This window comes from Serinus canaria, chromosome 5 (assembly GCF_022539315.1).
Source record: "Serinus canaria isolate serCan28SL12 chromosome 5, serCan2020, whole genome shotgun sequence".
Taxonomy (NCBI): domain Eukaryota; kingdom Metazoa; phylum Chordata; class Aves; order Passeriformes; family Fringillidae; genus Serinus; species Serinus canaria.
Genome location: NC_066319.1, coordinates 26,046,952 through 26,069,893, shown reverse-complemented (window position 1 = coordinate 26,069,893; position 22,942 = coordinate 26,046,952). Strand labels below are relative to the sequence as shown.

The 22,942-nt window shown below is 41.0% G+C and overlaps 1 protein-coding gene across 3 annotated transcripts; it reads left to right on the top strand.

Moving 5' to 3' along the window:
* The first annotated feature begins 920 nt into the window (after window positions 1–920).
* Window positions 921–22,942, top strand: PLA2G4F (phospholipase A2 group IVF). 3 transcript variants are annotated; one of them, XM_050975238.1, is made up of 20 exons: window positions 921–1,175; window positions 4,061–4,133; window positions 5,460–5,596; window positions 6,877–7,005; window positions 8,246–8,286; window positions 8,867–8,909; window positions 10,056–10,122; window positions 10,416–10,585; window positions 12,236–12,349; window positions 12,721–12,758; window positions 13,683–13,818; window positions 14,593–14,729; window positions 15,800–16,031; window positions 16,582–16,696; window positions 17,894–18,031; window positions 18,513–18,620; window positions 19,334–19,528; window positions 19,872–20,038; window positions 21,152–21,338; window positions 22,007–22,942. In XM_050975238.1, the coding sequence occupies exons 1-20, from the start codon at window positions 1,065–1,067 to the stop codon at window positions 22,234–22,236; spliced, it is 2,568 nt and encodes an 855-aa protein (XP_050831195.1). In that variant the 5' UTR covers window positions 921–1,064; the 3' UTR covers window positions 22,237–22,942. The 3 variants fall into 3 exon arrangements, with proteins under 3 accessions (XP_050831195.1, XP_050831196.1, XP_009100297.3); XM_009102049.4 differs by having other exon boundaries at window positions 922–1,175; window positions 15,809–16,031; XM_050975239.1 differs by lacking the exon at window positions 22,007–22,942 and having other exon boundaries at window positions 19,862–20,038; window positions 21,152–21,295.

Genomic DNA, 22,942 nt, shown 5'->3' with positions numbered 1-22,942 from the left:
CACCACCTAGTGCTGACTTGTTTGTGTTTGAAATGTCAGTGCTTGTGCTTTTATTAATTTTCTTAAATTCGAGCCTGGTGACTGACGCTAATGACAGGAAATGAATAATGAATGGGACCTTGCTGAGAATGTGTCACATTCTCATGTTTGCACAGAGCTAATGACATGCTGCCTTACTGGCTTTCATGCATTTTCTGCCATTTTAATTGTTGTAACACTAAAGTTTGGTACTTGGTACTTCCAGTTTGTAAGTTTCAGGTCTTTGATAAAATGCTCCAGTGAGACAACTGTCAGCAGCTGCTAATGAGCTAATTGCTTTTGGTAAACTTTTTCCTTCACTACTTAATTATTTTTATAAGATGTGATAGACTCTTAAAAAAATCTGTCCTGTCTCTTGTAAAGTTTTTTGAGAACCTTTGGTAGAAGAATTAAGACTGTATGGCATGGAAATGAAGAAAAAGGGGAGACTTCTGCAAGTTGCTCAGGGAGGGAAGATGTGGTGGGGAGCTGATATTCCCTGAGGCATTTTATGGCAGACCAAACTGGTGTCTCCACTCTGGCCTCCCTGAAACTGCTCTCAACAGCTACAGTCAGTGACCGATTTTGCTTTACTTCAGGCTTGTAGGATGGGATTTTTTTCTATGTAAAAATACTGTTAGTTTGTGCTGAAGCTCCGAAAAGGATTTGAAATGGCCATAGCTGTACCTCAGGTTGCTGGAACTCCCAAAGGAAATCTGGATTGGGGTTTCGGTGTCACGGCTGGATCACAAAGTGGTGCTTCCTCCCGCCCAGGGCTTCCCTGTTTGGTGCTGTTTGCTGCCCTTATCTTGTAGCAATATTGGAAAAACCTGCCAGCGAGCTTTTGAGCCGGCTTGTTTGGCAAGTGTGGGCCACACCTCCGCTCCTCACGGCTGGAGCCCAGCCCAGCCCAGCGCTGCGCACACTGCGAGCCGCCCGTGGCACCCTGCGCTTCGCAGCCGCGCCTCCGGGCCCTCGCCTCGCTCTGGGCTTCCCCAGGAACAAGGCTTTGGGAGTTTCTGTAGAGACAGCAGGACGCTTTCCCCATGTTCCATGAGGTGCTGCGGGGCCCGTTTCCATCCAGAGCGCTGCCTTTTCTGGCAGCAGTGCTTTTCCAAAGGAAGGAGAGGAAGGACACTGGCTTCTATCACTGGCGGGTAAGAGGAGTGGCGGTGCTGGCTCTGAGGTGGCATTCCTTGGCTGATGGGCTCAGCAGTGACTTCCCGTTGCTGCATGTGTGGAAAACCTATCCTGCACTTCTGCAGGAATGAAAGAGTTTGTTATCCACCTTTTCCTCTTCATGGTAATGGTGATTTCAGGCTTTTATTAAATTTAGGGTCTGCCTGAGGAAATCCAGAGCAGATCTGTGTTTCCTTAGGTTTTGGGGAGCAGAATTGAGCTGATGTCAAGTACTTTTTTTGGGGGAGAGTCCAGAATATCAGTAGAGAATAGTCAGAATATCTACTTTTTATCAGTAGAGACAAAACCGTGCTTATGTGTTTTCTTGCAAAATAGCCTTGGCTACGGTTGCCTTCTGTTCTGCTTTCTATCTTACCTTCCAGGGATTAATGGTCTCAGGTAGACAAAGACTAATGATGGCTTCAGCTCCTGGTCATAATGCAGTGCAACCACAACTGATAAAGTGGTTTTGAGGTGTTTGTCCTTTAACTGGAGTGAAATGATTTCATTGTATAAGATGGTCAGGCTAATAACCTCAATTTTGAGTTAAGCTAAATGTTTGTGAAGGAGCTTTTGACTGAAGATTTGATCTATAAGCTGATCACCCTTGTCTTATCCTATCACACCAGCCCCTCAGTACATAACTTAAAATTGGGGTGACCATTAGTTGTCACAAGACAACTTTCTGCTTGTATAGCCTTCTGCACTTCTGCTTGTTGTGTGATAGAAATAAACTTGTTGACTTTTCAATATTATTATTTAGTACTTAGGAGATCAGGTTAGAAGAGGGTTCATGTTAACCTCCATTAACCTGTAAACCACTGAATATATTTTCCCTCAGGCCCTCGCTATTTAAATTAAAAAAACCCAAACATTGCTGAACAAAATTTTGCTGGCTGTAGGAAGAGATTTTTGTATTGACTAATTGATAGCAATTGAGCAAGGGGTGGGGGCAGCAGATCACCCTTTTGGCTTTGTAGGTAAGTTTAACACAACCAGACTGCTTTAATTTTCCAGAGTTTAGCATTAGTTCATTTCTAAAGGCAAACAACAATAAACTGGCAGTGAACCTGGTGTTTGCCACTGCTGTTGTGTTACTGAGCTGCTGGCTCTGCTCTCTCTCTTTGGGGTTTAAAAGCAGGCTTGTGACACTTTGGCCACAAGGAAGGGAATGATGTGCTGCAGTGTTTCTTTGGGACAAGATGGGGAGAAACTGCTCCTTTGGCAAACTGAACATTTCCTTGAGCTGCCTAGTTTTCCCAATAGCTGTGAACACGAAATATGTCTTAGAAGTTGTGTTTCTGTTTGACAGCACTTTTGTAATGAATCTGGCAGGCTTATGGTGAGTCCTCTGCCTGCACTGAGACCTGTGGGGGTGGATCCCAGCAGTGACTGCCCACTGTTTAATGCAGGTATCCTGGACTGCAGGAAAGTAAAGATTGCTGAGTCCCATGGCTGGGATGACTTGTTCCACAGCCACTTCCAGCTGCATCAGCATCTTCAGTTTAGATGAAAGGTACAGGCAGTTGTTTGCAAAGTTAAGTATGTGAAAATTCAGCCTTGTACCCTCATTTTAGGATTTGAAGGGGACTTTTATTTTTTCTTTTTTTTTCTTTTTTTTTTTTTTTTTTTCTTCAGGTACATTCCTGAGCTCTGGAAAAGCAGTGATTCTGAAAAATCATTAAAATGCAGAGCAGAAGTTAGCTGCTTGTGTCAGTCCTGTGCATTGGTATGCTGCCATGCAGAGTGCTGCAGGCAGAGCTGTCATCAGTATTTGTTGCCCATTTCCCATATGGATTTTTTGCCTGATCATTCAGATAGGGCTTATCTGATACTCCCATGCTTCATTACTCTGCAAGCTCACCTGGCAGCACGCAATGACCTTGCTGTGCCTTTGCTAAAAGATAAGTAAAAAAGGCATATGAGGAAGTTCTGGCATAACTGATCACACAGGCTTGGAAGCACAGTGACATTTCTGTTGAGTTGTATGCCCTTAAATTATGATTTGGATGTGAAAAATGTATCCTCAGCTGTGTAATGACTGGCTGCAAATCAAAAGTGTTAGAGACCTTTGGAAAGGATATTCTTTTGAGCATTTTTGACAGATGCTGTGCAATAAAACAAGGATAGGCTACATGATATTCTAGGATCTAGTCAGACTTTTTTTCCCACTTCACGTCCTGGCAGTAATATTACTTTCCAAAAATAGTCTCTCAGAAGCTTTCAAGAGTAAGGATCACATTTTTATCTGTGCTGGTAAAGTGAGGTGCATGTTTAGAATGCTGATACCAGTTAACAGTCCAGAATGAAAACGAATTTAAGTTTTGTCTTTTCTAACTCAAACTGCCATGAAGTGTTTTGGCAAGCATTTTGGGGTTGTTTTTTCTCATTGTAAACAGCATGTGCCTTTTATGACTTTAGCCCCTGCTCTTAAGGTTCTGGCCATGTCTGCTTTTACTCAAGCATTCATGTGCCCTTGGCCAGTGCTCTTGAACGAGCTGTGGTGGATGTGCTTGAGCAGCTTTAGCACCCGTTTCTCACTCAGCAAGAACGTACTAACAAAGCAATTACAAACTGATCTATAATTAGAGGAATCCCTAAATAAGGGACTTACTTTCTGAAGTCTGTGAGGAGTTACCCCATGACATGGCTCTTGCACTGCTAAAGGGAATTGAGTTTCCTTCTAGGTGCCTTTAGTCGTCCTCCAGGACACTGGAAGTGCTCTGTGTGTTCCCAAACTGATTCAGTGATGGCTCATTTTGGGCTGGCTACTTCTGATCCATTTCTCTGGTCTAACACTAGTGTGGGTACAGAGCAGGCATTGCAGTTGAGCTAAAAGCTGAGCTTGTTTCTCTCTTTTCAGTGGGAAAAGCATCCTTACTACAACCTAACAGTAAAAGTCCTCCGAGCCAGGAACATCAAGGGTACAGATGTGTGTAAGTATTTACTCAAGGCAGTATGAAAACATGTTGGTTCCTTGGTGCATATCTCTAGCACAGAGAGCATTGTTAAGGGAGCCTCTTATCTACACATACTGCATTGCCTTTATGTCTTAAGAAAAGCTTCTCATGTAAAGCATTATATATATATAGCATTAAGTGTATTATCTGTATTTCAAAAGCTTTATGTGAGGCCAATCTGCAGATTAAGCAGCTGCAGCTGTTCTTACTATGCAGAAACAAGATCAAGTAAGTCCTGGTAATGCTTTGCTTCCCTGCTCCTTTCCTGTCCTACTGTGGCCCATTCTGTATTCCTTGCTCTGGATTCAGCCTTCTGGGCATGGCAAGTTTCACCCTTGCTCCTGCTGAACTGAATTGCTTTCAGTCTTCCTGAAACTGGAAGCAGAAATTTTAATTCTAGCATTCAAAAGTTTATTTTCTCAGTTGTAGTAGTGCTTTATTTCATGTACCTGCTATTTGTTTGTCATTGCAGACTTTAAAGGAAGTAGGTGGTTGATTGATTCCAAGATAAACTGCTTTTTATCTGTTCCTGGTTTTGATAGCATGGTATATATTCCCTCCCATGTACACACCTGTGCAAAGATCTCAGGGCTCTTTGGGGCATTTGGGTCTTTAAAACTCATTTATAATAAATTACTTCAGAATAAATCAAGTAAGTTAGTCTGCCTGAAGTTTGTATCTGGCATCCAGCATTGAACTACTTGGAATGCCAAATAGCTGTTCAGGGAACAGAAAAGCCTCCTGAGAGGCTGAGGGCTAGAATCGTGCTGTGAAGAGTTCTTTTCTGTTCAGCTGGGGTGAAGAATGGTCTCCATACTTGCATTGTTGAAGGGGCCCTAAATGGAAGAAAGAAGGGCTCTGAGACAATCATTTGTTTTCAGGGAATGGCAACAGCCCAGCTCCTGGCCTGACTAAACAAGGGTACAGCAGTAGTGGATGTTGTCTCCCTGGACTTTAGGGGGCTTAGGCTTTTTCAGTGGTGCCCAGGGATAGGAGAGGAAGCAATAAGCCTGGTATCAGCAGTAATCTTTTTTTAAAATTGATCTTCCTCATTTTAAATACTAGTCTTTTTTATTAAGGGCTTTATGGTTTGATGAACCAGAAAAAAGAAATATAGGCACCCACTACTCAATTTGCTTCTGTTTAAATGCATTAACTTCATTAAAGTTTTTTGCTTTAGAAGTCCAGCCTTAAATTTGCACTTTTCTATGATGCAACGAGAGCTAGAAAATCAGGAGCTCATGGGAAAGAGTGTGTTTGAATAAAGCTTTTCTGGTGCCTGTCTCTGACTCTCTGCTGCAGTGTCCAAGGCAGACTGCTATGTGGAGCTAAAGCTGCCCACTGCATCTCCCAGGGTCTCCAGAACTCAGGTTGTTGACAACTCTGAGAACCCAGAATGGAATGAAAGTTTCCAGTATCGGATCCATAGCGCTGTCAAGGTAAGGACACTGTGTGCAGTGGGTTGGACTACTTGTCTTTTTGTACTGGCTTGCCTTTGGTACTTCATTCAAAACCAAGGGCTCTTTATTACCCTCAAAACTGGTGTTGCTGGTAAGGTGTCAGTTTCTTCAGTGGTACAAAAAGCTGTTCCATGCATGTCCAATAATCCAAACTGCTGTGGTTAACTGCTCTCTCAAGTAAATTGCAGCTAGAATTTTCCATGAACATCCTTGTGATGTATCTCAGGAAAGGGAAGTTTTGGCACTGCCTGGTGGAATTCAAGGAAATTCCTTGATTAGGCAAGCTTCTGTTTGATGTTTGCTTCTTTCACAGGAACTAAATTTCTACTCACTGCCATGTAGTTCAATTCAGTCAAATTTTGCCATCAATTCTGATGGCTGAGAAAACCAAATCCAAAGTCTTGGGTAGAGACTGTGCATCTAATAGCTGTGTAGGACCTAATACAGTATTTAACAAAGTCTTCAGATTGTCAGCATTCATTCTCAAAGCAGACACTAATGGTAGGAGGAAGGAAGCTGTGCCTTAAAAGATCAGTTTTAGTGGGTCACTATTGCTTTGAATAACATCCCTGGCTTTGGAATAAGGTGTCTATTAACAAGAAACTATCCCCCTCACCTTTCCACAGTGGTTGGTGACAAATGTGGAATGGTAATTGACTTGACTGGTAAGAAAATTGAAAGCTAAACATTAGGGTGTGGGATCTTTTTCTTTCCCTCCAGGGTCATGAGACCTCAGCCTGGTAACTGCTGGAGACTGCCAGCAAAATTCCAAGTTTAGTCTTGTCTCCTTGAGAGCTAGTTGCTGCAAGTCTATTATTTGGGTGCCATATGTCCTCACTGTATCTATTGCAGTTTCTCTTGAATTTACCATCTCTGAGACAGTGCTGAGCAGGAAGTGATTGGTCCCTATAACATCCTGGACTAAATCATCATCAAAGAGTGGAAATTGGTGTTGCTTCCTCAGGCAGATCTGTGCCTGGAGCTGGTGGAGAGTACTGCCACATGAGCTCACCTGGGGCCTCCCTCTAGGTGGGAAGCTGAGAAAGTGCTTTAGCTAAATAGTGTCAGCTAGGAGAGCTTTTTGCTTAAATTTTTGCTTGATTTTTTTATGCTGTAAGCCCTGCTGAAAATACTGAACTTTCCTTAGGCCTGGGGAAGGGTGGTAATTAATGCACAAAGTGTCCATTGTGTACAGCTGCCCAGGTTTGTCAGCGTTTCTGCCCCTTCATCTCAGGCTGTTTGTTCCTTTCTGCTTTTAGAACATTCTGGAGCTGACCCTCTATGATAAGGATGTCCTAGTCAGTGATGAGCTCACCTCTGTTGTCTTTGACGTGGGGGGCATGAGGCCGGGGGAGCCCCTGCTGCACACCTTCAGCCTGGACGCCGAGGTGAGGTTCAGCTCCTCTGCACTGACCTGGCAGTGCCAGGTCTGATTCACCTGGCCCAGAGAAGCCAGAGTGTTTTCACAGTTTCTCATGAGACTTAGAGGAACATGAACTGTTTTTAAAATGAAAGGCATTTGCAGTCAGTAATCATTGTAGGGACTGTCTTGTTTAGTTTGTCATCATCTGTTTGCAGAAATCAAGTTGATTGCTGCAAAGGTTACCTCTATATCTGATAAGTCAAAAGCCTAAGAGAAGCTTGTTTTCCCTGGATTATGTACAGTCCATTTAACTCTGCTTCATGTAGATGGTATTGGTGATCAGCTGCTCTCAAGCCCTGTTCACCTGTTCATGGACTTACAAGACACCTTGTTTTACGTGGGTGAAAGCCACATCACCAGACTGATCTGTTTTGTAATGCCACAAACACATTGCTGCAATAGGTCTGGATTAAAGGTGAGCTAATGATGTGTTTTCTTGAGAAACTGGGCTTCAGTGCTGGTGTGGTCAGAAGCAGACTAACTGGTGTGCAGTTCTCAGGGAGGTGTTGGGCAGTGCCACAGGCACTCCAAATCATTTATGATCATGGAAAGAGTCTTAGTAATTCCATTGCTCCCAGTAGCTCTATCCATTTGCTGAATGCTTAAGTCATCTTGATCTGTAATTAAGAGACTGGAGATTTCAACTTCAGCAAAGAAAATTACCCAAAACAGCTTCTAGTCTGTTACTTCAAAAACTGTTAGGTCTGGTATCAAATATTTGCTGTATGCTATGGGAGGAGACAAGGCTTTGGCTAGAACAAAGTCTGTGGAGGACGAAGATAGCAAGGAGCTCAGAGTGCAAGCTGCTGAAATAAGAAATGGGAAGAAGCCCAAAGGCTCGTGTAGAAGCTGTTTGCAGAGATGATGTTGCAGTGGTTCTTGAGCCAGAAGAGGTTTTTTTCTCTTATTAGCAGAGTAATGGATCTGAGAGACACCTCTCACTTCTGTGCACTTGTGTCTTCCAATGTAGGTGTGTCTGGTCATACAGGACATGTCCAGCAGAAGAGGAGTATTTAAAGGCTAAAGGCTACATTTAGCCATTTCAAAATTTAGCTAGAGCTTTTATAAAAGGAACAAACCCATTTTTTTTAACAGGAAGTTACTGTTACTATGTAACAGGAGAAAAGCTTAATTTCTTGGAACAATGTCTCTTAATTATATATTCAGGATCAAGGGTCACCCATATCCAACTTTTGTTTTCAAAGGCTAATGAAGAGCTGGATGTAGAGTTTTTCTTGGAAAAATGGTGAGTCTTACCTGAAGAGCTGATTGCACTTGTGCTCTGCAGATATGTTGTCAGTTGTTTTTTCTGTGTGGGGATAGTCTTGCTCATAAAAAGGATAATACTTTATAGTTCTCTGTGGTGATTGAGTTGATTCGCTGATGGCTGGCCAAAATTATCCTTAATTACTCCAGTCACCAAAATTTTTGGGGTAAAAAAGAAATAAAATTTTGCTGGACTTCATGGGATGTAAGTGAGCACTTTCTGGATTAGTTATTTGGGAATGGAAAGTTTTCAGTTAACCTTGCAAAATACACAAATGTATAGTTTATCTATCTGGTAGTCTATCTTCAGCTGTTCTCTAGGTTATCAAAATAACTGGGATGGGGAGATCCTATAGCACATGCTTATATTTGCAGACAATTTTTTTTCCATTTTTCCAAGCCCCCATTATTATTTTGTGAAGGGAAATATACTTGATGTTTCCCTGGATCTCCCACGCTGAGGACCTTTTCATCCCACTGCTTATTCAGCCAATTAGTAAAGCAGGATGAAGCAAAATGAGAGCCAGTTGTCATTTGCAATAAACCTCTTCCTTTCACAGCTCAGATGCCCCTACAGAAGTATTGACCAACGGAGTCCTTGTGGTGAGTACATGGAAGCCAGAATCACGTGTCTTGTGGTTTACTCCTGAAGATAAGTTCTTAGTAGAAAGAGGAGAAGGATTTTTGATGTTACGGTCCAACTTCCTCTTCTCTTCACGGTCTGCCTCTCTTTTTCATTTGTTGATTTAAAAATATTCCTCAATTTTTAAATCTGATGCCAGCTTAGAGAAAGCTGCAGGTTTTTTGGGAGGTGTTTGTTTGTTTGCTTTTTCCCTGTAGGCTTGCCATAAAATTTGTAAAATATATCTTTAGCAGGCAAGTGAGTCTTAAAGACTGTACTGTGCTTTCTAGACTAGATGCTGTCTAGGAAGAGTCCCTCTTCTTGTTTTAACACAGATTATTTCTAAGGTTTTATCCATGCCATGATTAAGTAGGGGATCACTCCCTGTTTTTTTGGGTTAATCAGTCTAAGAAAATCACTGTGCTGTATGTTAAAAATAAGTGTTACTGTCTCTTTGCTGCCTTGAAAGAAAAGGGACTGGAGTCATGGGTTTTTGTAAGGAGAGAAGGATTATGGTTGAAATTATGGTTGAAATGTAGAGTTTTAACTTTTATTCCCCTGAAAAATTGGTGGCATTTAACAACACAGTTCTGAAAACTATTTCATAGGAAGGAACCTTTTGTGTTCCAATTTCCCTTAGCAAGTTAGTCTTAATTCAAGCAGTGGACTAGTTTCTTTTCTTTTGGGGCAACGGTGTCAAAATCAATCTCTCATCTACTGTCCTAGAGGGTAAGCTGATGGCTGGATGGTGTGAGAGACTAAATGTCATGGGGACATAGATAAGCTGGGACAGAAATTGATCAAGTGCTTGCTTGGATCTGAACAGGTTCTGAGTAGGTGCTCGTACATACGTTTAAAAAAGGTAAAAAACCCAGAAAAACCCCAGGTGTTCATAAACCAGTTCTTGGAATAGAAAGTATGTTCTTTATTTTGAAACAAAAGCCAGTAATCCTGTCCTACTGAAACAAAATTTGGTCATTATTTGAAATAACCCCATCGGGCATTGTTTTTTTTTTTTGACAGTTTGCAACTGTGAACTACAACTAATATAGTAGGTGAATTAAACTTCAAACAAAGAAGTGAACTAAAAATTGTGTGACCAGAGCTGGTTTCTTTTTTTTTCACAGGTTCATCCTTGCTTGTGTCTGCAAGGCACTGTCAACAAAGAGCAAAATGCAAAAGAAAAGCAGCAAGGTAGGGCTGCCTGGAGAGTTTAAGTCAGGACTACTCTTCAACATGTTGGTTCCTTCAGAGAGAGGGGACACTTGATTCTCTGTCTATACAGGGCATTTTTATTTACTGACTATAAAATTGGCTTTTAAAGTAAATTTTGCTCTAATTTTCAATAATTAATAAGGTTGGGTATTTTCTACTGGGTACCACAACAGAGTCTTTGCTTGTGCACTTATGGGATCAGCTGCACTTAATAAGTACTTGATTTTCAACAAATGGCCCCTGTGGTCCAAACTTATTTTTCTAATGCACAGGATGCTGTGAGATCAAGGTGTCTGTCCCAGGGGCATACCAAAAGCAGTTGTCTATTCCTTGGACACCAGACAATGAGAAGGATTATGGAACCTCATTTGTCTTTCATGTGGATAAAGAAATGTGTTCAGAATTGCAAGTGGAGCTGCAGCAAACCATATCTGTCCTACAGGTAAGCATCCATGCTGGCTCCACAAAGCTTACACAGATAAGTTTTTCTCAACTGTTGTTTTTTACACACTTTTTTTTTTTTTTTTTGTTTTAAAAATGTCAGGCTGTGCATTGGATCTTTGACATTGTGTAAGGAGCTGAAATTACCTTAAGAGTCTATGCTCCCCAAAGATTTAACATCAGTTCAAACTCAGGGGTTAGGAAAACTTTACTCTGCACATGCTTGCTACATGCAGACATCTTTGCTTTCACCTGTTGAGAACTCTATAGGAACTCTTTTCTATTAGAAACTTGCAGATCAGTTGCTGCTTGCAGCGGTTTATTTAGCTTTGTCTTTTACTTTGCAGTTTCTCCAGGTAATGACTGAATATTCTCCAAAAATGAGAGCAAGAAAGCTCTTTATTCTATGATGTTTTTTATCCCAACAAGCAGTTGGGTAGCGTGATTGCAAATGATGATCTTGACTGTGTAGAGGCAGCTGTGGAGAAGAGGACACAGGGAAGGATCAGGAAGAACAGCTTTGCCAGGGGGTTTGGTGGGCAGGAAACATGAACTGAGCAGGGACACCTGGGCTTGAGTGGTCAAAAATTCAGAGCCAGGCAAGCAAAAAACGCTGTAGAGGTGAACTATGGAGTTTGCCCCAAGTGGTAAACCTCTGCCAACCAGCTCTGGTAGCTAGGAGAACATACTCCTTCAGCAAGTGGCATAGTCCACAAAACTCTTCAGTCTGACCTTTCTCTCTCATCAGATGTGGGAGAGTGCCAGGAACATTGTAGTGCCGCTTGCCCTGTACCTAAATGCATGTTGTTTGCCCTGTTAGGAAGAGGACAGTGACCTTGGAGGGACAGAGGTCTCAGGACAGCAGTAACTGGTCAGAAGACAGCTGTGGAGTCTGGGGGTGGCTCCTGGCCTGACTTCAGCTCTTGGTGTGAGAAGGGTGGCAGCCTAGTCTTTCTCTAAGGTGTGGTCTCCTCCTGGCTACTCAGCCCTGTGTTGGTGTCTGGGCTCAGCCCACCTGGAGGCTCCGTGGGACCCTCTGATATGAGGGGTTTTTAAAATGCCTCTTTACATTTAGGGATCTGCACACAGCTCTGTATTAAGAGATCTTGCCATTTGCTACGTGGCAGAAAACCCAAATATTTCCTGACAAGCTTTAATTTGCTCTGCTTTTAAAGTTTTGTTAAAATTACATCCTTTCTTATTTCTTATTTTGTTGTATTTTTGATGCATGTATAATGCTGCTGCCTTTCTTGGTATCTTTTCCAAATCTTGCTTGGAAGATGGAAATACAAGTTGGTTTGTGAGTTTTGTGACACGTGGCAAAACAAAACTATTTGTGGGGGAAATTTTGTACTCGAAGATTTTTTTAATTATGGCAGACAGGTATATTAAAAACAAAAAAAAAACAATAACAGTACACAAAACACCCTAAAAATAAACCAAACAACAGCAACAAAGAAACTATCTGAGTGAAAGAAATACCTCTGCAAAGACCTGCCAAACAGAAAGCAGAATGCCCTCAAAATCCTTGGACATTTGATAAAAATTTAGCTATAGTGATATTAAGAATTGTTTGCTGTTTCAATGTATGAAAGTCATATTTTATTCAACTTTTTTCTGTGAATCTCATGTAAGATGTTGTTTTTATTAGGATGGCGTGAACCCTGATATTGAAAAGCACACTACAGTTCTAGGACTGGGGACTGTACCAGTTAATTCCCTTCCTATTGGAGAAAAAGTTGATAGAATAATTTCCTTGGGAGAGGTAATGTCAATATTTTGCTCTTGCTTTAATGTGCATGAGATAACCTTTTCCTCCATTGCCTCTAGGTGTTGGGAAAGTTAGGCAACATGTGGTTGATTCTCAGGAGTGCTGTTTTCTTGGATGTCTTAGAATGAAGCAATGAGATTACTCAGTGCAATTCTTCTTAATGTGTTTTCATGGTCGGGTCTTGCAAAATGAAGTATAAAGTTCATGACTTTCTGAGGAAAAAAGTCTTTTCAGGGTGTGGAAGAAAAGTATGAGGAGAAGGAAAAAGGCTAGACACTTGGAGAAGAAATAATTCAGAACTTCTGTTTGGTAGTTCCACCTGTGTAATTGCTGTCAACTTCAAGATGTGTTCTCTCTTTTCACAGGGAAAAAGTTTGGACATGAGTTTGAAAACTGAAGAGAGGTGAGTGGGAACCCCACTTGAGAATCAGGAAAGGCCTTTATTCTCTCATAGGAAGGAACTGAGTGACTCTCCTTGCTGTTCTGGGGAGCTCTGTTCCGTCCATTCATCTCTGGGGATAGATTAAAGAAAAACATATTTGATAGGTTTTTTGGATAGTTTTTGGAAGGCTGTGTCTCTTTACTTTATAGATATTGTCTATTGGACTGGTCTCAATCCTGCTGACACAGATTTTGTGTTCCTGAGACTTAAATGTAAAATAGCTGTTGATGTACATATTAAGCAGTTTTGTCATGCACAGGTGTATACCAGAATATATGAAGGGGTGTAACGAGAGATAGGAAAGGACATTTGTGTGTGAAGAACTTGAACTGTAAAATAGATGAAGGCTGCAAGAAAGGAGTAAAAAGGGAAAAAAAAAACCCAAAAACCAAGAAGTGGACTTGTAAGTTGATAGGGTCATTTGGTATCCAGTCATCAGCTGAAGATCCTGCTCCTGTTTTACAGCCTCACAACAAGTTCATTCGTATTCTCTTGCCTCCTTCTGCTTCTTAAGTTCAGAATCTTCTGTTTTAAAATACCTCATCCCCTCATTTCTTGTTCACATTGACACAATGATGTCAGTTGCTCCTCTTACAATCTTCTTCACTTACAAAGAATCTTTTCTTCCTTTGTGAAATTCCTGAAGCTTTATCTGAGTACTGTTTGGCAGAAGCTTTGAATTCAAACATTAAAGGAGAAATACAGTATGGAGAATTTAGTTTTTAATTCCAGAAGGTGTTGTACAAAATAGCTGATGTATACACTAAAATTTCATCTGATCCAGTTCAGACCTGCACCTAGATTGTGTGTTCACAGAAATTGCATTTCCATACTGATTACAAATCCTCCAAAATTTCAAGTTTTTTTCCTTAACTTTTATTTCAGCACTTGGGATCTTGATATACGTCTGGGTTTTGATCTCTGTAAAGAGGAGAGAGAATTTTTGGACAGAAGAAAGAAAGTAGTTTCTGAGGCACTGAGGAAGACTCTTTGCTTAAAAGAATCCCCTGCAAAAGATGAGGTATTGAGCACAGTCCTATAGTGAGATTGGTGAAATTCTTTAGGCTTGGTTGAGAATTAGGCAATGTAGGAATCCTTGTTTGTAACCAACAAGAAACACAGTTTGCATTCCCTATGGTGTGAGACAGATCTCTGGTACATTGCAGTTCTGAAGTCTAAATGTCTTTATATTTCTTAAATTTTGAGGGTGGTATGTGTATTTTGGAACACAAATGTTGAAGTTTCAGCATGTATGTACTTTGCTTTGGGCTTGGAATTATGATTTTGTTTCAGAGAAATTTTGTTTCAGAGTGTTTAAAATGAAAACTCATGCCACAGGAATAGATTTTTAATTGCTTATTTGAGGAAACTTACATCTACATATTCTAATCCCTTGCTTAGTGGTATTTGGCTGCTGTTACAAGACTAATTGCCTCTTACATGTGTATTGTATGAAAGTAAATGTGTGGTAACATACATAACAATTTCAGTAAGTGACTTTCCCTAAGATGACTGTGCTATGCTTTATAGTAAGCAATATATTTCAATTACAAAATGGAGAAAGAAGTTAAGCTTAAAATCAAACCCAAAATTACTTGTAATGTAGACAGAAATAAAGGTTTACATCTCTATTTTTTGTTAGAGTTTATAGCTCTATTTTGTGTCTCAGTTAGAGTTTATATCTCTATTTTTTATGTTCTATTTTTTGTTCAAATGAGACTGAAATGGGGTTAGTTCTGTAGTTGGTTGGCCATCAAAAGCCTGTGGCTGTGACTCCTGAGTGTGCTGTCTGCAGGTTCCAGTTGTAGCGGTGCTGGGCTCTGGAGGTGGGATGAGAGCCCTGACGTCCTTCTATGGCAGCCTTGCTGGGCTGCAGCAGCTGGGCCTTCTGGATGCTGCAGCATACCTCTGTGGGATTTCTGGCTCCACCTGGTAAGCTACATGCAGCTTTGATTCAGAAACTAAGAGGTGAAATGGTAGCATTGATGCAAAATAAGGCCAAAATGACATTTGTGCCATCTGTAGGCAGACAGCAAATCGAGTGTTTTACGAGTTTTCCCCTGTGAGTATTGTTGGGGTCCTGAACAGTCTAAGAGATCCAGTATCATATCCAACCCAAACATCTACTGGCTAAAATTATCAATCTGCTGCTTGTGCAATCTGACAGTTGAATATTGGAATGTTTTATATGAATAAAACTGCTGTGTAGTAACTCAGACCACTGACTTAAAAGCCCTCCTCATTCCCCTACTCTTGCCAAGAAGATAACTGAGGTGTGCAAGTCACTGGAAACATGTCCATGCAGGCCACCACGTCATCACCTTCCAAAATGGCATAGAGGCTGGAGAGAGGCATAGCACTGCCTTGCCCTTTGGTGGCCTGGAGCAATGTGCTGAAATATTAGACTGGCCAGAATTTCAGTTTCAGTTGCTCAGTTCCTGGGGTTTGTGGTGAAGTCATCCCTTGTTTTTGTGAAATTATTTCATAGAGGAGTTGTGCAACCTGACAGTGTAATCCTTCCTTCCAAGCTTTGTGTGTTCAATTAATTCCTCTGTACCTAGCTCTCCTGCCCCTTCTGATTCAGAGACACTTCCAAACTAATGTAGGCATCTGTTTGCACAGGTAGTCACTGGTCCAAACTAGCTTCTCCTTCAGTCAGACCTGTGTTCTGGGAAAGGCCACGGCCTCTGTGGCTGCACACTGCACCCTTGCCATCAGCCTGCATGTCATGGTGGTTTTCTTTGGAGTTAGCATAGGTGTATGGGCTAGTTCATGGGTGCTAGCATAGGATGCTTGGAATGTCTTTGGAAGGCAGGTTAGCAGTCAGAGCAGACATGTCCTATAGGTGTCAGGGTTTGCAGCACAATTTAGAGTTCAGAGATCTTTTATTTATATATTCTTCACTCTTTTAGCTAGACTTCTCAAGTGCTGCAGCACTAATTATAACCAGCTAAAATTGTTGTTTACACAAAGGTCTTTATTACTGATGACATTAATAAAAGCATTTGCAGGTGTTTATCAACCCTGTATCGAGACCCTGACTGGTCACAGAAGGACCTTCAAGATGCAATCAGAAGAGCTCAGGACACTGTGTCCAGCAGCAAAGCAGGGGCATTTTCCCCAGAACAGCTGAAATACTATTTCCAGGAGCTGAATGCAATGGAGATGGCGGGACGGAAGGTTTCCTTTACAGATTTGTGGGGCCTTATTGTGGAATATTTCCTGCAACAAGAGGTAAAAGAATTCATGTTTGGATGGGTACTGCTGTTTGTCTTTCAAGTGGGAACTCTACTGACCCATGTGTTTAGAGTCAAGAAACCAATTACTCTCAATCTTTGTATAGGCAGTGCTGTGGAATAAACATAGTATATTCTTTAGTAAAGAATTTCTGTAACACTGAATTTCTAATTCAGTGTTACAGAAAAATGCAGTGTTTATTTGGAATGACTGTTATTAAAATAATAGCTTTTGTACTGGGCAGATTAAGCCTGGCAGAATGATGTTGGTTTTGCAGAATGGAGTTACTGTGCAGTATTTTCTATGTAATTGAGATTAAAAATCAGAGGAATAGCTAGTTCATTATTAAAATTAAATATTCTAAATACACAGCTGCAGAAATATTTTGGACAAATCTAACCATATACCTGGACAGTAGAGAGGAAAAAGGACTTTGAATTAGTAGTGTTGTTAATCAGAAATGCTAAGCAACAGCTACCAATTATCAAACTGTGGGTACAGAATTTACCTGACTTAAATGGGCTCCTCCTTCCTTGCTTGTGACCAGGAAGATCCATCAAAGCTGTCTGATCAGCAGGAAGCAGTGAAATGGGCCCAGAACCCTTATCCTATCTATGCAGCTGTAAATGTGAGACCCAATATGAGCAGTGGAGACTTTGCAGGTATGAACATGGAAATTTATTTTTGTTTGCCGAAATCCATAAATTAATTTCATCTCTCCAGTTGCTTGGGGAGTGAGCACCTGATAACAGGAAATGTGGCTCAAGTAGCAGTTGGTAGTGCAAGAGGCAGTAGGAAACTGACTGACAAAGTGTTATCATCCTCATAGCAAATACCTTCTTCTTGGCTAAAATGGAGAAATGAGATTCAGAACTGTTGGCCACTCCACATGTTTTGCTAGAAACTGCCTGAAAATGTCAGGAGCTGAGAATATTTCTGTAATACATGTGTCTCTGTCTGAATCAAAGAATTAGAGGCCTTCGTGATAAGGAAACCTCTTTCTTCTATAGTCTTAGATAAAAAATACGTGTAGGGTTCATGTAAAATGATGGATTTGCCACCTTGTAATATGCATCACCAAAATTGTGTGTTTTAGTGGTCTGAGTTCTTACAGTAAGAATATGACAAGTAGTCTTTCATTGAAACTTTAAATATGATGCAACAAGTGGGGCTAGATGAGTGAGACAGGACCACAAATGCTTGTGTCCACCTGTGTACCACAAGGGGACTTGTTTGTTTTATTCTGAGGAGTGTGCGTGTATGGCAGTGAATTCAGTTTGATCCAGCCTTCCAGAGCTCAAGAAGGATTTGGATAATGCTTGCAGATGGATGCTGTGTTTTGTCAGGTTGATCTATACAGGCCCAGGAGTTGGACTGGATGACCCTTATTTTTCAACTATTTGTGGAAATGTCTCAAGCATGAGGAGCACTTGGCTCAGCAAACAGTGCAGCCTGACACAAAGGGTCAATCGGGTTTCCAAGCCAGTACTGTAGTAGCTCCTGGGAGATGGCTCATAGTGCAGAGAAAAGCTGGAAAAAATCATGTGGCTTCCATTTGGTTGGAAAAGGGAGCCATCAAAATGGTTTAAATTAAAAGTAAAATAGACTGGTTCCATAGAATTGGTTGTTTCCATGGTAACAAAAGTCAAGATGGAGCAAGATGGAATGAAAGCCTTCACAAGAGTTTTTGTTGATAATATGTACATAGAAACTAGAGTGGAGGGGCAGAGAAATCCACAGTGATTGTCGAAAGTGGGGGGAGAGTCCCGTCTGTCTCCCCTGTGTGAACAGATATCAGATAAATGTTTTCACTCATGTTTACTCTGGGATGGGTAAATTTCCTGTTGGCTTGTTCCTAGAATGGTGTGAGTTCACTCCCTATGAAGTTGGGTTTCGCAAATACGGAGCTTTCGTTCGAACAGAGAATTTTGACAGCGAGTTCTTCATGGGACGGCTCGTCCAGAAACATCCAGAGCCCAGGATTTGTTTTCTACAAGGTACGATCTTATGATCATGATTAAATTATCATATAAGGAGATGGAAAGGACCTTTGCTGCTTTGGGGACTTATGAACTGAAGTCCATGCCTTTTTTCCCTTCCAAAAGAACTTGAGGAAGTGAAACATGTCAATGTTTCTCCAGAGCTTTAGGTTCATAGTTGGTTCACAGTGTTATATTCTGAGGTCCTGAGTCTGCAAGATGATTCTGTTATAGCTGCCTGTCAAAAGTTGCTTGTCTACTGTCGGTCTTCCTGTTCTCTTGCTGGCTTTCCCATGCTTTTCTCTGGGAAAATTTTCTGCTTTATATTGTAGCATCATAATCTGTCACATGATTAACACCAAGATTTTAACTCAAACTGTTAGAATAGTAGGAAATCAAGTGATAGCCCTCTCCCATGAAAACTGTCAGGTGAATTATAGGCCTTTTGGTTCCATTAAAAACCTTTTGAGTGTTAAATTCTTCTGCATTTTTCCTGCAGGAATGTGGGGCAGTGCCTTTGCTGCAAGCTTGGATGATATCTGTCTGAAGGTGGTTGGTATAGGACTGAGCTTTCTAGATTCTTTCAAAGATGTTATCAAAGTTGTAGGTAAGAACATACATAAAAATAGGTGGAACTTTCAAAAGATGGCTGATTTTGTAGTGATCACAAATAATATGATGCAAAAATGTGCTGTTTGTAGTTTTCAAGATTAGCACAAAGGGTGGATTGGGACAGGTCTCTTTTATTGTATGTTATTCCCTTTGATCACTCTTATAGCAAAGAGGAATTGTTTCTATAGACACTTCCTCTTCTTTTAAAAAGAATTGGTATCTGACTTTGACTAAAATTTGGGCTAGTTCTGGGAGCTGTCTTAAACACATATTAAAGTGCAGGCATCATAATCCTGAGAAGAGGAAGGATAGAATCTGGATTGCTAAGCAGGTGATGGAAAAAAAGAGACTTTCAGTTTCCCCCATGGTCTCCTTTTGTAGTATTGGATAAGCTGGTTGTATGCTTATTCATTGATCTGCATTTGTTCATTACAGAGAAAAGTGTTTTAGGGGCTGGGACTTGCCCATGTGGGTTTCTTTGAGTGGGTTTGAAATTAATATGGGCAGTGCCTTATCAGTAATGCTTTCCCTGTTAAGCAGGGCTAGGAAATCACCCACCTGTGGAATATGCATCTCATTTCAATTTCATTACAACACCCTATTAGGGGACAAATTCAGCCTTAGGGACAACTGGTTAAATATTGTACAAAAAGGCCTGATTGCAATGTTGGAGCTGGCATTTTCTGCATCCTTCTGTGACGTCTGCAGATGACTGCCACAGATTCCATTTACGAGACCCAGCACGGCTGAAGACTCGCTTGGTTATACCTGGGGGCCCCTTGCTACAAATTTTTCAGGATTTCTTCATGTCCCGGGTCACATGTGGAGAAACCTTCAACTTCATGAAGGGATTGTATCTTCATAAAGATTATGTTAACGTCAAGAAATTTGTGACTTTGAGAGGTAAAGGAGTTTATGTGTTTCTGACTATCAAAAAATATTAACGCACTCTATAATATCCCAGTGTCACGGAACATTAGTGAGCTTGACTTGGTTCTGCTGAAGCCAGGGCATATGTCCCTTCTTACACCATAGCAAGAATTTTGATCCATTTGTATTTGTGTATTTGTTCTGTCATATAAGGTAAGCTGACCATCAGATTTTATAGGTGTGTCCCGGATGAAAGTGCATGTTGGAATGTCTTTTTTTCTTCCTTTAACAGTAATACGAGCTTTGTCTATTTCTTCTGCCAGTGCATGTGTAATGAATCAATATGGTTACTTGTGTTTCTTGGAGTGTCTTACAGGGACTCACCTGGATGCGTTTCCCAACCAGCTGACTCCCATGGAAGAGAGCTTGTATTTAGTGGATGGTGGCTTTTCCATCAACTCTCCCTTTCCTCTGGTACTTCAGCCAGAGAGGGATGTGGATGTTATCCTGTCGTTCAATTTTTCCTGGGAAGCTCCATTTGAGGTGAGAGATGCAGCTGAGCATTATTACATGCACATAAAAGCCCAGAATCCTACTCAGTGGCAGTAGATCAGTTGAAGCTGAGTACAAACACTAATCAACAAATGAGAATAAGTCCTTATGTCTTTCATGGAATCATGGAATGGTTTGGGTTGGAAAGGACATGAGGATAATCTCATTTCAACCCTGCTGTCAGGGGCAGGGACACCTTTCACTAGATAAGTTTGCTTAAAGTCCTATCTACCATGGCCTTGAGCACTTCCAGGGTGGGGAGTCCACAGCTTCTCTGGGCAACCTGTGCCAGTGTCTCACCACCTTCACAGTGAAGGGTTTCTTCCAAATACCTAATCTAAACCTACCCTCCTTCAGACTGGGGAGAGTAGGTTTAGATTAGGTATTTGGAAGAAACCCTTCACTGTAGATTAGGTATTTGTTTTCCCTTTGTCATATCACTGCATGCCCTTGAGAAAAGTCACTCTCCAGCCCCTGTAAGCCTCCTGTGGTACCAGAAGGTGTTGTAAGGTCTCCCTGCTGCCTTCTCTTCTCCAGGCTGAACAGCCCCTCCTCTCTTGGCCTGCCTTCCTATGGAAAGACATTTCAAAGGTTATTTTGCTACGCTTTTTCCTCTGAAGGTCATGAGAAAATATAAAGTTGGCAACTGTAAGAAGATTAAAACATTTTCATTAGCCTAAACAGATTAAGTAAAATAAGAGTATTTGTTTGCCCCATAAGATCATTGTTACTTAGGTATGTGCTTCTAAAGAAAGAGTGGCTATTGGTGATTTTCTTCGCACAAACAAGTTATGTTTTGTACATACAAGTGTTTATTATTAACTGCAGAAAAATCAAGGTGTATAGATTTAGGGTAGGAAAGCATAAAAAGATCCAACTGCAATCTCTTGATATTTGTTGCAGTTCTGCTCTTCATTCTTCTGTATGACCAGCAAGAGAAATTGTTTCTGCTGATTTGAAGCTGAGTTTCTGTCACTTCTTTTTTTTTTAATGAAAGTCTCTTTCCCTTTGAGGATTGCAGTTATCTTATGATCTTCTTAGATCTATGATCTTAGAAGTGTTGCTGGTGTTCTATTGCAATTATCTTTTTTCCTCTGATAACAGGTTCTAGAGCTGACCCAGAAATACTGTGAGGAGCGGGAAATTCCTTTTCCAAAAATCAAATTTAGTGAGGAAGATGAAAAAAAGCCAAAAGAGTGTTACGTGTTTGTGGATGATAATAATCCCAAGGCTCCAATTGTACTCCATTTCCCACTGGTGAATGACACCTTCCAGAAATACAAAGCTCCAGGCAAGCAAGCTGCATCTTAAAGCACTCTTCTAACAATTCTTTTGGGTGTGCTGATGGGGAAAATTCATTGAGGTCCATGTTCCTCTTATCATTCTTCTTATTACTCTGTAATTGCTGTAATTGTTAAATTGTTATTTACATTTAAGGCAGAATCAGTTTCCACCAGTTTTTTGAAGGGCAGGATGAGAGAAGAGGCTCACAACACTCTTTCTCCCACAAAAGTGTTTGCAGTAAACTACTTTGATGTTCATCTTTTAAGACTGGTATTTAAAATTAAGGGACAAGATACTCCTAGGGCCAGTTGAACTTGAGGTTTGTCTTTCATTTTAGTGTAGAGCATCACTTCCAGGGAAAATTGAAAATTCCTTGTTTTGAGCATGATAATCAAAGATGAACTTAACAATTTATCACAATGGAAATGTATTTTAATATTGTATTTTGGAGCCAAGTGGAAATAGAAAAAGAATACTTTGCCCCTTGAGCTTTCAAATATTTTGGAAGGAGCTGATATCTCTGAGGAGGAACTTCGGGGAAAAATTTAAGTTTCAACAGAATATCTGATATCCCCCTAGAAGAATTCAACTAAAATGATTCTACCACAGAGAGGTAGAATCAGAGGTAGAGCAGAGGGTTTTTTTGTGATTTTTTCCCGTCCTTTCTTGCTGCAGGAGTTGAACGTGAGTCAGAAGAAGAGAAATCCTTTGGTGACTTTATCATTGAGTCAAACGATTCCCCCTACCGTACCCTGAACTTCACCTTTGGGCCAAATGACTTCAGCAGGCTGGTGGAAGTGACTCGCTACAATGTCCTGAACAACAAGGACACTCTCCTCAGAACCCTGAACCTGGCTCTGCAAAGGAGGAAGTTGAAGAAGGTCACCCAGAAGTCAAACACCTGAGCTGTTTCCGAAGCTGAGCATGCAGAGAGGCTGCAGTGTACAAAAGCTGTGAGGTTCAGAATAGTGACAGTGGATAGCTGGAAACTCTCTTCCTGGGAAGGGAGAAGTACACCTGACACTGAAAACTCCTTCCAGGTTATGTGCTCTGATGAAAACTCAAGGGATATACAGTATCACATGGATGTTGCATCCTTGTGTTGGGAGGAGTGAGGAACTACCCAGCCCAGTATCCCAAATCACAGTGGCTGATTCCAGATGATTTGAGAGGTCTGTACAAACCATTTGAGCATCTGGAGAATAAGCTTCCAGACCATACTGAGTAATGCACCTCTTTTTTATCAAAGGTGTGTTGGTGTTTGAGGAAACAGATTCCTTCTGTACTTCTATCTCTTGCTTGTGAACCGCCCTTCATGAACTTTTACAACTTATGTCATTATAAGAAGAACTCCACAGATAAAAATGGCACACTGAGAGAGGAAATGCCTCCTCTTACTTTCACCTTGCTACTGGCTGATGCCCATGTGCTTTCAAGACTGAACAGTCATTACCTGCTTCCCATTTTGCCATCCATGGTTTCAATTTCCTTCCTACCCTTCTCAAGGATTTTAATGGCTTTTAGTCTCCCAGAAATTCTATACAGAGTATCTTAAGTTGGTAAAAAATTTGTTTGGTTTTTTGTATTTAACAATAAAAACACATTGTGGGA

Excerpts from the sequence above, each read along its gene's own strand:
- PLA2G4F (XM_050975238.1), top strand. The coding sequence starts at position 1,065 with ATGTTCCATGAGGTGCTGCGGGGCCCGTTTCCATCCAGAGCGCTGCCT. Across the intron at positions 13,819-14,592 it reads AATCCCCTGCAAAAGATGAG|GTTCCAGTTGTAGCGGTGCT; the intron begins GTATTGAGCACA and ends TGCTGTCTGCAG. Across the intron at positions 16,032-16,581 it reads AATATTTCCTGCAACAAGAG|GAAGATCCATCAAAGCTGTC; the intron begins GTAAAAGAATTC and ends GCTTGTGACCAG.